The sequence below is a fragment of the Artemia sp. Qi Xiang Cuo genome, chromosome 4 (genome assembly GCF_049724085.1).
Source record: "Artemia sp. Qi Xiang Cuo chromosome 4, ASM4972408v1, whole genome shotgun sequence".
NCBI classification, from domain to species: domain Eukaryota; kingdom Metazoa; phylum Arthropoda; class Branchiopoda; order Anostraca; family Artemiidae; genus Artemia; species Artemia sp. Qi Xiang Cuo.
This window is the reverse complement of record NC_142797.1, coordinates 28,102,436-28,118,118: the sequence shown is the minus strand read 5'-3', so window position 1 is coordinate 28,118,118 and position 15,683 is coordinate 28,102,436. Positions and strand designations below refer to the sequence as shown.

Below are 15,683 nucleotides of genomic sequence, written 5' to 3'. Positions count from 1 at the left end.
CATGGTTCCCCTTGATAGCAAGTGCCCCCACAAAAAAACTGAAGAACCCCCTTTCGGAAAATCCTACGCAAGGAAAGACGTCAAGACCGACAAAGCTACCTGGAATTACTCCCCACAGATTTCACACAGTTTCTCCAAATACTATGGAAGATGAATCAAACGTGTACTTTAAATTAGCCAGCTTTACAGTTACCTCTATGCTCATCTCCCAATTAGAGTTACCCAATCAGTTGAAATACATTATTCTGAAGAATTTGGCAAAAACTCACTTTGGCGAGACCATAGTTTCCGAAGCAGAATTTCAAATTGAGAGTGTTTTAAGCCAACATAGGCTGATTGAGTCACAATCAGAACGCCTGACGACTATTTAATGTGTGACTTTTCGTTTTTAACTAATTTATCCCTTTCCAATAACATTGTTTTTAATTATCCCGATATAGATGATAATCAGCATGCCAACCCTATAAGCAGCCCCCCTGGTACCTTAACAAATGCTAGTTGTAAATACCTTGATATTTTCGATTTTGCTACTAATGTGAAGCCAAAACTAGTAAATAATAATTCCCTTACTGTTCTTTGTTTCAACATCAGAAGCATCCGGGATAAGTGGCTCAAGTTTAAAGATTTAATTTCAATTAATGGTGTCTGCCCTTTCGATGTAATAGGATTAACAGAGACATGGCTTTCCGATAATGATGACACTAGTGATTTTTTACTCCCTGGTTACCAAATAATCCATATGCCCAGGAGATTGACTAAGTGTCCTGGTGGTATCTCACTTTACATCCGTTCGAATGTAAATATTACCAGGCTATCAGAGTGCGAATCTATTTTCTCTACAAAACTAAATCTCAGATGTATTTATTCAATAATTATTAACATAGTTATCGGCCAAAATTCCTATATACTCTCCTTATTTTATAAACCTCCTCCATTTCCGACCTCATATTTTTGTAATCTATTTGATGATTTTTCTAATTTTATTAACCTACCCCATAAAAAGGCAATAGTTCTTGGGGACTTTAATTGCAACCTACTTAATGTTGGTAAAAATATTGAATCTGACACTTTTTTTGAATCGGTAACCGCGAGTGGTCTTCTAACCACAATTTTTTTCCCCAGTAGAGTCGATCCTGTGTGATCAACTTCAAAATTAATTTACAACATTTTTGTATACACATACCTGGGAAATGACCAGTCCTCAAATATAGTATTTTCGGATCTGTCAGACCATTTTCCTATTTACTTGTCTCTACCTTCGCAACCACTACCTCTACGGTCTAGAATTAATATCCCAACACATACTCGAAACTACAGTTCTGCAAATATAAACCATTTCATCGATTGCCTAATAACCACTGACTGGTCCGATGTCTTAAATTGTCACGAGGTAAATTCTGCCACAAATGGTTTTGCGCAAAGGCTAAGTGAGATTATCCATTCAACTTTTCCTATTCGTAAACCTAACCGGAAAAATATCCCTATTTGCCCCTGGATGTCACATAGCCTCATTGTCTCCTCATATCGTAAAAACAAATTATATAAGTTAGCCTATAAGACCAGTAGTGATATTGACCTATCTAATTATAAACATTATAAAAACTTATACACTAAACTCATCCGTGAAGCGAAGAAAAATTATTATTATACAAAAATTCTCAATTGCAAAGGAAATCTGAAAAAGATATGGTCCACCATTAATGATATACTTTCAAAAAATAGAAAATCAAAGTCTATACCTATTCGCCTTAAAGACACAAATGGTAGATTAATTGACCCTTTACATGCACCTGATGCATTTAATAATTATTTTTTGAATGTTCCTCATACTGACTCCTGCTCCTCCTCACAGGCTGTACTCCCTTGCTTCAATTTTAGATCCATGTTTTTCTGCCCAACTGATAGCAATAAGGTACTTCAAATCATTGGTTCTCTCCCTAATAGTTTTACTCCTGACTGTCTTGGATTAAGTAATAAGTTCCTGAAGACCATATCTCCTTTTGTCTACGAGCCCATCAAGCATATTGCCAACCTATCTTTAACCCACGGAGTTTTCCCTGATTTTCTAAAGTCAGCCATTGTTATTCCAGTTCTTAAAAAGGGCGATCCAACTGAGATAGGTAATTATCGTCCAATCTCAATTCTTCCTGTTATATCCAAAGTGCTCGAGAGAATCATCTTCAGACGTCTGTCTCCCTTTCTGTTTGACAGTCAGCATTCCGTATCCTTGATTTCTCCTCACCAATATGGCTTTAGGCCGAAATTCTCAACTTCTCATGCTCTAATTGACGCCACACAGTTCATACGCTCACAACTCGACCTTAAAAAACTGTATTGGGCTTATTTTTGGATTTTTCTAAGGCCTTTGACATGGTTGATCATAGTATTTTAATAAGTAAATTAAATAGTTACGGTATTTGTGGTGTTCCCCTCTCTTGGTTTGATTCTTATCTATCTGGAAGGGTACAGAGTGTGAGCCTGGGTGGAGTATCCTCTCAGCCCTTACCTGTTTGGAGGGGTGTCCCGCAAGGCTCCGTTCTAGGCCCTATTTTATTTTTCCTGTATATCAATGATCTTGTTATAGACCTGGGCCCTTCAGTGCATCCTGTATTATTTGCTGATGACAGCAACTTCTTCATCACTGACACCAATCTACCATTGGCAGTAACCTCTGCCCAAGTCCTTCTGAACAGAGTCCAGGCGTGGTGCCTTACGAATAACATGACCCTTAATAGCAAAAAAAGTCAAATAGTGTTATTCAGAACCCCCTACAACAAAGACGTTATTCAACCTGCTCTTGGTCTCAGGTACTCCTCCGACATCATCCCACAAGTGGAGGTTGCCAAGTTTCTTGGTGTATTTATTGACTCATGCTTGTCATTCTCTAATCATATTTCTTACATAACAGCAATAATTTTGAGACAAGTAGCTATGATTAACCGTGTGAATTATTTTCTTCCTCCTGACATCCTAGTTACCCTCTATTATTCCTTTATTTTTCCTTACCTTTCTTATTGCGGATCAGTTTGGGGAAATACAAAACGGTCCTTCATTAAAAAACTCAAATTTGCCCAAAACCGCGCCATTAAAGCAGTTTTTCGGCTTCCCCGTCTATATCCAACTCGTGATTTGTATTCAGATTTTGGCATAGTTCCACTTGATCAAATCATACAAAAACTAAATTTATCGCTTGCTTACTCTGCTTTCCACAATAATCTTCCACCTCAACTCCTTCCCTATTATAATATTAATAATTCGGAAGCCCATTGTCTCCGTTCATCCAATATAGCCTTTAAAATTCCTAAATGCGTTTCTAGTGCTGCCCAGCAATCTCCCATTTACAAATCTATTATTCAATGGAACAAAATTCCCTCCAGTGTTTAACTAGCCACAAGTTTCTTCAAGTTGTATAAAAATGTAACAAAACTTGATGGTATAATTTAATATTTCCATTTTTAAAAAATTTGGTAGAATTAGCCATGTTTTATTATTAAATTTTTTTTTTTCTCTTTCAGTGTTACTTTAATTTTTTTTTTCTCTTGGTCCTTAACAAGTTATACTCTAGGATCTTTATTGTTATTAATGTTTGTGTTATGTTTTTATTCGAATAAATTGAATTGAATTGAATTGAGATTGCCATTTTGTTTAATGTAGTTGAAAGTTCTGGAAATTAGGTCTATGAGGATGACAATACCCCCCCTCCCTCCCCCACAGCCTTCAAGGCAATGGTTGTAAGTTATGCCCTGGGAGTATATATGGTTTCTTATAGAAAATTTTGTCCTAGAAACTTCAAAAAAGGCTCATTCAGTTGGAAATTGAGAGGGCTAGTGACCTTTTTAATAGGCTAGGCGAAACTGATTGGGGAGCAACTAACTCCCCTCTAACGCCCACCATTTCCCAAAACACATCCAATCAAAATTTTGAGAGCGCCTTTTTTCAATGTAGTTGGAAGTTCTGGATATTATGTCTTCTATATATATATATATATATATATATATATATATATATATATATATATATATATATATATATATATATATATATATATATATATATATATATATATATATATATATATATATATATATATATATATATATATATATATATATATATATATATATATATATATATATATATATATATATATACATATATATATATATATATATATATATATATATACATATATAGTGATGTGTGTGTGTATATATATATATATATATATATATATATATATATATATATATATATATATATATATATATATATGTATATATATATATATATATATATATATATATATATATAGAAATATATATATATATATATATATATATAATATATATATATATATATATATATATATATATATATATATATATATATATATATATATATATATATATATATATATATATATATATATATATATATATATATATATATATATATATATATATATATATATATATATATATATATATATATATATATATATATATATATTTCGTTTTGGGTTTCATTTATTTATTGATACTGATTTGTGGTAGTTGTATGCTTGATATATTATTTGATTCTATTTTTGTTCATTTTTAGTTTAATGGAGTTCTTTACTTTTTTTTGATTTTTTTTTTTTTAATTAATTGCTTTAAAAATCTTAGTTTTGTATCAAGTAATGTAAGGTATTTGGCTATATTATGGATACACACAGGTCAAATACTCAGAAATGGGGAGGGGCTAGGGTAATTTCCTTAGAGGGAGGAGTGTTTAAACAAGAAAAACACACTTTTAGATCATACTAAGATCATCTTACCAGAACCATCATCCTTAACAAGGTCAGCAACCTTTATGCATCCATTAGCGTCTCCAAGACAAAAAATCTCCTTGATATCAGGACAGCGGGTTTTTACATCAAGTGCACGAGCGGCAGTATCATTGTTGCATACAATAAACCGAGCACCAGTTCGGGCCTGTTGACGACTTATTGCATCTAAATAGTAAGACTTAGTTTAATATAGAAATGATGTCTTTAAAAAGTTCAACATTCTTTTTGAAACTTGATGATTAACTTCAGTACAGTCGACTCTCGATTATCCGCTGAATTGGGTGGCGTGAATGCCGTGAACAATTGAATTTCTCGGATAATCTAAACATTAGAAACAAAAATTGTAGGGACAAAGAAAAACAAAAGTACGCTTATTAAAACGTGTATTCAAAACAAAACAACGCAAACAAGTAATAAATGGAATGACATTATAGTAATAAAAAATATGAACAAATCATAGTATTATTTACACTTTTAAAGTATGCAAAACAAATTCAAAGTCCTAATTAAACTTTTTGAAAATAGTCAATCAGTTGCGTTTCTTTTTTGTCATATAACTCTATTGGTACTTTTGTCTTATAGCCAGTACACTCAAGATCTTTTTTCACGAACATGAGACTATAACCGTTTTTAATGGTCTTTATACCAGAAAATATTAGCTTCGGCTCGGTGGGAAACTACATTGTAGCTATATTTTAATTAAATATTCAGTTAGCATTTTGGTTAGGTTAGGTTACGTATTTAATATAATGCGGTGTGGGCGGCCCCTCTTCCACTATTCTTTGCTGTAGTTTACATAATTTAGTTTTCATAGTTTTCATAAGTCTTATATTTTCATCATAGTTTGTTTTATTTCATTAGCATTCACCAAACTTCACTTCTCAACAGAACTTGAGTGTGGGGGCTATAAGACACAAGTACCACTCTTTTTTTATTTGTGACTGAATTTTCCGCAAAACGAGTTTATCTGCATATAGCACGTCATCAACTCACCATCTTGTCCTAAATAATCAAAGAGACAGGTGGCGTGTTTCAATGCCTCGTCATGAGTTATCCAGTTTTCTGTAGTCGGTTCGTTGAATTCCTCTCCTAGTGCATGATCGTTTGCCTCTTTACCTCTTGCTCTGTTTATTATTTGTTCATCGGTGAAGAGTTCGAAGCCAGGGTCATTGGCGTCGCCGTTCATCCTATCGACTATATTTCTTTCGTCTATGTTTTGCCCTCCACGAGCATTTCTCACCATTTTAGCCAATGTAGCAACGTCTTCTTCGTCATCTTCTGCTGTTAAATTATCGTTAAAAACTATTTCCCTACTTGGCAACTGTTTTCACCGTGACCTCAAAAGAGTAGACGATTTTACTGATTTCCATGCAGCTACAATTTCATATATACTTTCCGATATTGTAAAATCTTTTCAAAAATCACAAAGATTGTGGCCCTCGTCGATCTTATGTGGCCCTCGTCGAGCAGTCACATTAGGCAGTAAAAACTTAACAATAATTTGTCCATCAGCTGATTTAAAACTTCTGCGGGATGACATGTGGCATTATCTATTAGAAGCACGACCTTTATTGGCATATTTTTGAGGTGAGATACTCTCGAACCTCAGGAATGAAGTGCTTTTCAAGCCAATCTTGAAAAATTATTTTATTCATCCATGCTTTGGTTTGGCTGTAGTAATGGACTGGCATATTTTCAGCTCTAGTTCCTTTAAACGAACTTGGCTTATTGGCCTTTCCAATAACAATTAATTTTAACTTGTGCTGTCCTGATGCATTACCACAGCAAAGTATAGTTGTTTTTTCATTGCTTGACTTATGTCCCGCTATATTGCGAACGAGTTGGTAAACATTTCCAGAACAGCCCTGACTCATCCGCATTGTAAATCTGGTCTGGTGACTAACCATTTTTAATTATAAATTCTGCAAAATACATTTTAAAATTATCAGCAACTTCTTGGTCGCTGCTGAGTTTCTCACCGTGTAGTCCAACCTCACGGATACCATGGCGCTGACTGAATCTAGTTAGCCGTCCTGAGGAAGCATCAAATTCTCTTTGCAACCCAACTAGTTTAAAAAATGTTTTGCCTTTGCGGAAATTAATGTTTCTGATATGGGCGTATTATCGCTTCGAATCTGACAGTAGTAACCAAGGTACTATTTTGCTTGCGCCCCTGTACCAAACGGGTTTCTGGTAGGTACAATCTGGTTTGGTGGGTATAATCTGGTTTGGTGCGTATAATCTGGTTTGGTTGGTACAGTCTGGTTTGGTTTTTCAAAGAGAGTGACTATCCCCATGCATATAGGTAATACTTCTACAGGGCATTACACCTTTTCAAAGAGAGTGAGTATAACTTGATTGGTGATTGGGATTTGAATAAAAGGAATAGTTTTCTTTAAAGTACATATTAGTAAGAGAATTAAATTAAAAGAGGATAGTTCATTTGAGAGGATATTAGTAGAGGAAAAAATGAGTGGTGCATATACATTATTGGAGATTAATGATGGAGCCGACAACAGCATCGACGATGAACGAGTACCCAATATGGCTGTGGAAATAACTGCTGGTTGTAGACTATGTCTTGAATGGGACACTATGTATGCTAGATACGTGATATCATTAAGCAAATTTAAGCAGGACTGACGGCAGGGGGGGGGAGTCAATTTTGGAGGGAAAACCAAAAATACTCAGAATCGAAAATAAATGGGATCTGCCTCAAGGGGAAGGCTCAGAGGCCCCTCCTTCCTCCATTTCTGAGGGCAGGGGAGAGGGGGAGTCAATTTTGGAGGGAAAACCATAAATACTCGGAATCAAAAATAAACGGGATCTGCCTCAAGGGGATGGCTCAGAGGCCCTTCGTTCCCCCCTTTCTGAGGAAAGGGGAATAGGGAGGGTCAATTTTGGAAGGGAAAACCAACAATACTCAGAAAGTTCATTCTGAAGTTAATTCATTGAAAAGAAAGAGTTTGACGACTTCAGTGGTGTTTTGTTGTGATTTACCTTGTCATTGGTACATTCTCTTAATTTTTCAAAGTTCATTTTTAATTTCTTTCGTTGAAATGCAAGAGTTGGAATATTTCAATAGTGACTTGTTGTGCTTTACCTTGTCACAGCTACATTCTCATGATTTTTCGAAGTTCATTTTGAATTTCTGTCGTGAAATGCAAGAGTTGGAATATTTCAGTAGTGACTTGTTGTGCTTTACCTTGTCACAGTTACATTCTCTTGATTTTTTGAAGTTCATTTTGAATTTCTGTCGTAAAATGCAAGAGTTGGAATATTTCAGTAGTGACGTGTTGTGCTTTACATTGTCACAGTTACATTCTCTTGATTTTTCTAAGTTCATTTTTAATTTCTATATTAAATTGCAAGAGTTTGAATATTTCAGTATTGTTTTTTTGTTGTTTACATTTTCACAGTTACAATATGTTGATTTTCATATTTAATTTTTAATTTCTTTCATTGAAATGCAAGAGTTGGAATATTTCAGTAGTGTTTTGTTGTGGTTTACCTTGTCACAGTTACATTCTCTTAATTTTTCAAAGTTCATTTTGAATTTCTTTCGCGAAGTGCAAGAATTGGAATATTTCAGTAGTGTCTTGTCGTGGTTTACCTTGTCACAGCTACGTTCTCATGATTTTTAAAAGCTCATTTTGAATTTCTGTCGTGAAATGCAAGAGTTGGAATATTTCAGTAGTGTCTTGTTGTTCTTTATCTTGTCACAGTTACATTCTCTTGATTTTTCGAAGTTCATTTTGAATTTCTGTCGTGAAATGCAAGAGTTGGAATATTTCAGTAGTGTTTTGTTGTGCTTTACCTTGTCACAGTTACATTCTATTGATTTTAATAGTTCCTTTTTAATTTCTTTCATTAAAATGCATTAGTTGTAATATTTCAGTAGTGTTTTGTTGTGATTTACCTTGTCACAGTTACATTCTCTTAATTTTTCAAAGTTTATTTTGAATTTCTTTCGTGAAATGCAAAATTGGAATATTTAAGTAGCGTCTTGTCGTGGTTTACCTTGTCACAGCGACATTCTCATGATTTTTCAAAGTTCATTTTGAATTTCTGTCGTGAAATGCAAGAGTTGGAATATTTCAGTAGTGACTTGTTGTGCTTTACCTTGTCACAGTTACATTCTCTTGATTTTTCGAAGTTCATTTTGAATTTCTGTCGTAAAATGCAAGAGTTGGAATATTTCAGTAGTGACTTGTTGTGCTTTACCTTGTCAGAGTTAAATTCTCTTGATTTTTCGAAGTTCATTTTGAATTTCTCTCGTAAAATGCAAGAGTTGGAATATTTCAGTAGTGTTTTGTTGTGCTTTACCTTGTCACAGTTACATTCTGTTGATTTTCATAGTTCATTTTGAATTTCAATCATTGAAATGCAAGAGTTGGAATATTTCAGTAGTGTTTTGTTGTGATTTACCTTGTCACAGTTACATTCTCTTAATTTTTCAAAGTTCATTTTGAATTTCTTTCGCGAAGTGCAAGAATTGGAATATTTCAGTAGTGTCTCGTCGTGGTTTACCTTGTCACAGCTACATTCTCATGATTTTTCAAAGTTCATTTTGGATTTCTTGCGTTGAAATGCAAGAGTTGGAATATTTCAGTAGTGACTTGTTGTGCTTTGCCTTGTCACAGTTACATTCTCTTGATTTTTTTAAGTTCATTTTGAATTTCTGTCGTGAAATGCAAGAGTTGGAATATTTCAGTAGTGTTTTGTTGTGCTTTACCTTCTCACAGTTACATTCTGTTGATTTTCATAGTTCATTTTGGATTTCTTTCATTTAAATGCAAGAGTTGGAATATTTCAGCAGTGACTTGTTATGCTTTACCTTGTCACAGTTACATTCTCATGATTTTTCGAAGTTCATTTTGAATTTCTGTCGTGAAATGCAAGAGTTGGAATATTTCAGTAGTGTTTTGTTGTGCTTGACCTTATCACAGTTACATTCTGTTGATTTTCATTGTTCATTTTGAATTTCTTTCATTGAAATGCAAGAGTTGGAATATTTCAGTAGTGTTTTTTTTTGCTTTACCTTATCACAGTTACATTTTCTTAATTTTTACAATTTCATTTTGAATTTATGTCGTGAAATACAAGAGCTTGAATATTTCAGTAGTGAATTATTGTGCTTAACCTTGTCAGAGTTACTTTCTTTTGATTTTTCAAAGTTCATTTTGAATTTCTGTCATGAAACGCAAGAGTTGGATTCTGGTTCAACTCTGAAGCTTTAGTCGTTTTTTGGATCGAAAAATAAAACTATTTCTATAAAATATGAGCTAAAAAAGGGTTTTTGACCGTAAACTCTAGTTTTTTTTTGTAAGAAAATTATGGAAAATACAATTCGTTTGCTCATAGCTGAAAATTAAGTACAGTTATGGATGGAAAATTAAACAATCTCTATAAAATCTGAGCTAATAGGGGTTTTTTGCAGTAAACTCTAGTTTTTTGTACGAAAATTATGAAAAATACAATTCTCTGGTGCAAATCTGAAACTTTAGTCTATTTTTGGATCGAAAAATAAACTATTTCTGTAAAATCTGAGCTAATAGGGGTTTTTGACTGTAAACTCTAGTTTTTTTTTAAGAAAATTATGGAAAATACAATTCGTTGGCTCATAGGTGAAAATTAAGTCCAGTTATGGATCGAAAAATAAACTATTTCTGTAAAATCTGAGCTAATAAGGGTGTTTGCCCGTAAACTCTAGTTTTTTGTGAGCAAATTATGGAAAATACAATTCTCTGGCTCAAATCTGAAACTTAATTCTATTTTTGGATCGAAAAATAAAATATTTCTGTAAAATCTGAGCTAATAATGGTTTTTGACCGTAAACTCTAGGTTTTTGTAAGAAAATTATGGAAAATACAATTGTCTGGTTGAAATCTGAAACTCTAGTCTATTTTTGGATCGAAAAGTAAAACTATTTCTATAAAATCTGAGTTAAAAAGGGTTTTTTGACCGTAAACTCTAGATTTTTGTAAGAAAATTATGGAAAATACAAATCTATGGTTCAAATCTGAAACTTAAGTCTATTTTTGGATCGAAAAATAAAACTATTTCCGTAAAATCTGAGCTAAAAAGGGTTTTTGACCGTAAACTCTAGTTTTTTGTAAGAAAATTATGAAAAATACAATTCTCTGGTTCAAATCTGAAACTTAAGTCTATTTTTGGATCGAAAAATAAAACCATTTCTATAACATCTGAGTTAAAAAGGTTTTAGACCGTAAACTTTAGTTTTTTGTAAGAAAATTATGGAAAATACAATTCATTGGCTCATAGGTGAAAATCAAGTCCAGTTATGGATCAAAAAATAAAGTATTTCTGTAAAATCTGAGCTAATAAGGGTTTTTGGCCGTAAACTCTAGTTTTTTATAAGAAGAAACTTAAGTCTATTTTTGGATCGAAAAATAAAACTATTTCTGTAAAATCTGAGCTAATAAGGGTTTTTGACCGTAAAATCTAGTTTATTGTAAGAAAATTATGGAAAATACAATTCTCTAGTTCAAATGTGAGCCTTAAGTCCATTTTTGGATGCTAATAATGATGAGGAATGAAGATTCTAATTCAATATTTTTTCCATAAAAACAAACTATTCTTTTTTTAAACTTAGAAATTATTCAACCTTATTTATTTTTTATCTTTTTTTTTGTACGTATATTAAAATGACAAAATATGCTTATGGCTTTAACAATTGTACTCTATGATTGGTCAGAGATACGATGTGGCTTTCCCACTGGTATTCTATGTCCAGTTATCGACCCTACCTTGTCTATTGCACGTATTATATCAATATTTTTTACGCAGTGGAATGTTAAAAAAATGTCATATCTTTAAAAAATAGTGCCGATTAAACCTTTGGTTACAGTGTACTAACATAACAGATTTATTGCAGTAATGAATGACAACGAGGAGAAGTATTTAAACTTTGAAACAAGTACAAGTGGTAGCACTATTTGAAATGTATGCATGCATTGTCATGACAGTAAGGAATTAAATTTCTTTGGAATAGCGAAAAAATTCAACTCTTATGTTGGTGGTTATGCGAGATTGAGATCTCCAGAGATGATTTCACTCAAAGAGAATGCCAACATAAAAATAATCGTTGATGATAGAGGACAACTCCTTGCTAATGTTGCAGGTAACACATTACCTACTGATGCATCCAATCGTCAGCTTTCGGGTATTAGCATTCAACGGAAGGTTAATAAAAGAAAAGCCTACTCTTCTACTAATATCGTAAACCATATCTTGTCTACGTGCCGAAACTGTTACCTGTGTAAAAATAATATGATAATAGACAGTGAAATTGCCAGAAAAATAAAAAGGGCATTGTCAGAAAATATCACTATGGAATATAAAGATGAATCGATGAAAATCAAAGCACCAGCAAACGTTACTGCCATTGATCAAACAGTCAATGAACCAAATAATACCAAAGACGAAAATCATATTGAGCCTGTTGATGAGACACCAGTAAAAATTGTGTATGACTCTAAATGGAATAGTGATAATTCTACTGATTACGAACTAAGAGAAGACAATAGCTACAATATCAAGAGAGAACATGGTGAACTATTTTATGGAACTGATTCAAAATGTCCAAAGTTAATCATTGATATTAATAATGTATCATAATATATTTTTGTATTAATATTCTACATAGTATTATCTCATTAAAAATATATTATGCATTACCTTGTTATGTGTTCATTATTTTTAGAGTAAGCTAGCATATCAAAGATTTAGAATGTCTATTAAAACATTGGAGATGTTAGAAAAGGAATTCGCATACATCTATTGTCAGACACATGGGATAACATTGACAAAATCCAGCTATCAGAATGAATAAATTCTTTATCAACATCCGTTGTTGGATATGTTTTTATGCCATTATGAAAATTTTTTAAGTAAGTAGGTAAGTAAGTAATTAAGTAGGTAAGTAAGTAACAAACTCTTTCTTGAATTCACCTCTTGGATACACAATACAGAAATTTAATTCAGGAAATCATGAAAAAAAAATTGAACAAATTCTTTATTAACATTCTTTATCGATTGAAGTCACTTCCTAGACAGTCAATACAACAATTTCACAAAATCTAAGTATCAGATTGATTAAATTCTATATCAACATCAATTTCTCGGATACATGGGGATGAAATTGACAAAATCTAAGTGTTAGAGTGAATAGATTTTATTTATCAACATCTTTTGTCAGATACATCGAATAAAATTGACAGAATCTAAGTGTCAGAGCGAATAATTTATTTTTTATCAACATCTTTTATCAGTTACAACAATTATAAATAACAAAATCTAAATATCAGAGTGAATAAATACTTTTTCAGCATCCTTTGCTGGATAAGTTGAATAAAATATGCAAAGTCGACATAGCTTTATTTCATTTTTTAAGGTTAATTTAGGCGAGCTTACGTGCGCGCACGTAAAAAGAGTAGGCCTTTTTTTTATTGACCTTCCGTTGAATGCTAATACCCGAAAGCTGACGATTGGATGTATCAGTAGGTAATGTGTTACCTGCAACATTAGCAAGGAGTTGTCCTCTATCATCAAGGATTATTTTTATGTTGGCATTCTTTTTGAGTGCAATCATCTCTGAAGATCTCAATCTCGAATAACCACCAACATAAGAGTTGAATTTTTTCGCTATTCAAAAGAAATTTAATTCCTTACTGTCATGACAATGCATGCATACATTTACAATAGTACTAACACTTGTACTTGATTAATAGTTTAAATACTTCTCCTTGTTGGCATTGAAAGCTCAAATAACCTTTTTATGTGAACACAACTTATTAAAATATTGTATCTTCACTTTTTTTTTTTAAGATTTGATTTATGTGTTTAACGTTCCACTGCGTAAAAAATACTGATTTAATAAATGCAACAAACTAGGTAGTGTCAATAACCAGATCATAGAATACCAATGGGAAAGCCACATCGTATCTCTGACCAATAATAGAGTACAATTGTGAGAGCCGTAGGCATATTTTGTCATTTTAAGATACGTACAAAAAAAAGATACAAAATAAATAAAGTTGAATAATTTCGAAGTTTTAAAAAAAAATAGTGTGTTTTTATGGAAAAAATATTGAATTAGAACCATCAGTCCTCATCATTATGAGTATCCAAAACTGGACTTAAGTTTTACATTTGAACTAGAGAATTGTATTTTCCATAATTTTCTTACAAAAAACTAGAATTTACGGTCAAAAACCCTTATTAGCTCAGATTTTACAGAAATAGTTTTATTTTTCGATCCAAAAATAGACTTAAGTTTCTTCTTATAAAAAACTAGAGTTTACGGCCAAAAACCCTTATTAGCTCAGATTTTACAGAAATACTTTATTTTTCGATCCATAACTGGACTTGATTTTCACCTATGAGCCAATGAATTGAATTTTCCATAATTTTCTTACAAAAAACTAGAGTTTACGGTCTAAAGCCTTTTTAAGTTAGATTTTATAGAAATGGTTTTATTTTTCGATCCAAAAATAGACTTAAGTTTCAGATTTGAACCAGAGAATTGTATTTTCCATAATTTTCTTACAAAAAACTAGGTTTTACTGTCAAAAACCCTTTTTTAGCTCAGATTTTACGGAAATAGTTTTATTTTTCGATCCAAAAATAGACTTAAGTTTCAGATTTGAACCAGAGATTTGTATTTTCCATAATTTTCTTACAAAAAACTAGAGTTTACGGTCAAAAAACCATTTTTAGCTAAGATTTTATAGAAATAGTTTTATTTTCCGATCCAAAAATAGACTAGTTTCAGATATCAACCAGACAATTGTATTTTCCATAATTTTCTTTAAAAAAACTAGAGTTTACGGTCAAAACCCTTATTAGCTCAGATTTTACAGAAATAGTTTATTTTTCGATCCAAAAATAGACTAAAGTTTCAGATTTGCACCAGAGAATTGTATTTTCCATAATTTTCGTACAAAAAACTAGAGTTTACTGCAAAAAAACCCTATTAGTTCAGATTTTATAGAGATTGTTTATTTTTCGATCCATAACTGGACTTAATTTTCACCTCTGAGCCAACGAATTGTATTTTCCATAATTTTCTTACAAAAAAAACTAGAGTTTACGGTCAAAAACCCATTTTTAGATCAGATTTTATAGAAATAGTTTTATTTTTCGATCCAAAAAACGACTAAATCTTCAGAGTTGAACCAGAATCAAATTCTTGCGTTTCATGACATAAATTAAAAATGAACTTTGATAAATCAAAATAATGTAACTTTGACAAGGTAAAGCACAATAATTCACTACTGAAATATTCCAACTCTTGCATTTCACGACAGAAATTCAAAATGAAATTTGAAAAATTAAGAGAATGTAACTGTGATAAGGTAAAACACAACAAAACACTACTGAAATATTCCAACTCTTGCATTTCAATGAAAGAAATTCAAAATGAACTATGAAAATCAACAGAATGTAACTGTGACAAGGTAAAGCACAGCAAAACACTACTGAAATATTCCAACTCTTTCTTTTCACTACAGAATTTTAAAACGCAATTAGAAAAATAAAGAGGATTTAACTTTGAGAAGGTAAAGCACAACAATTCCCTACTAAAATATTCCAAATCTTGCACTTTAATAAAATAAAAAAAAAAAGAACGATGAAAATCAACAGACTGTAGCTGTACCAAGGTAATGCACAACGAAACACTACTGAAATATTCCAACTCTTGCATTTCACGACAGAAATTCAAAATGAACTTAAAAAAATCAAGAGAATGTAACTGTGACAAGGTAAAGCACAACAAGTCGCTACTGAAATATTCCAACTCTTGCATTTCAACGAAAGAAATCCAAAATGA

The 15,683-nt window shown here is 32.1% G+C and overlaps 1 protein-coding gene across 1 annotated transcript in view; it reads right to left on the bottom strand.

Annotated features, from left to right (window-relative positions):
• LOC148952960 (uncharacterized) overlaps positions 1-15,683 on the bottom strand; it is a 205,338-nt gene that overhangs the window by 153,392 nt on the left and 36,263 nt on the right. Inside the window, exon 3 of the mRNA XM_089088205.1 lies at positions 4,817-4,993. Within this exon, the coding sequence (XP_088944331.1) occupies positions 4,817-4,993 (177 nt within the window). The remainder of the gene's footprint in view (positions 1-4,816; positions 4,994-15,683) is intronic.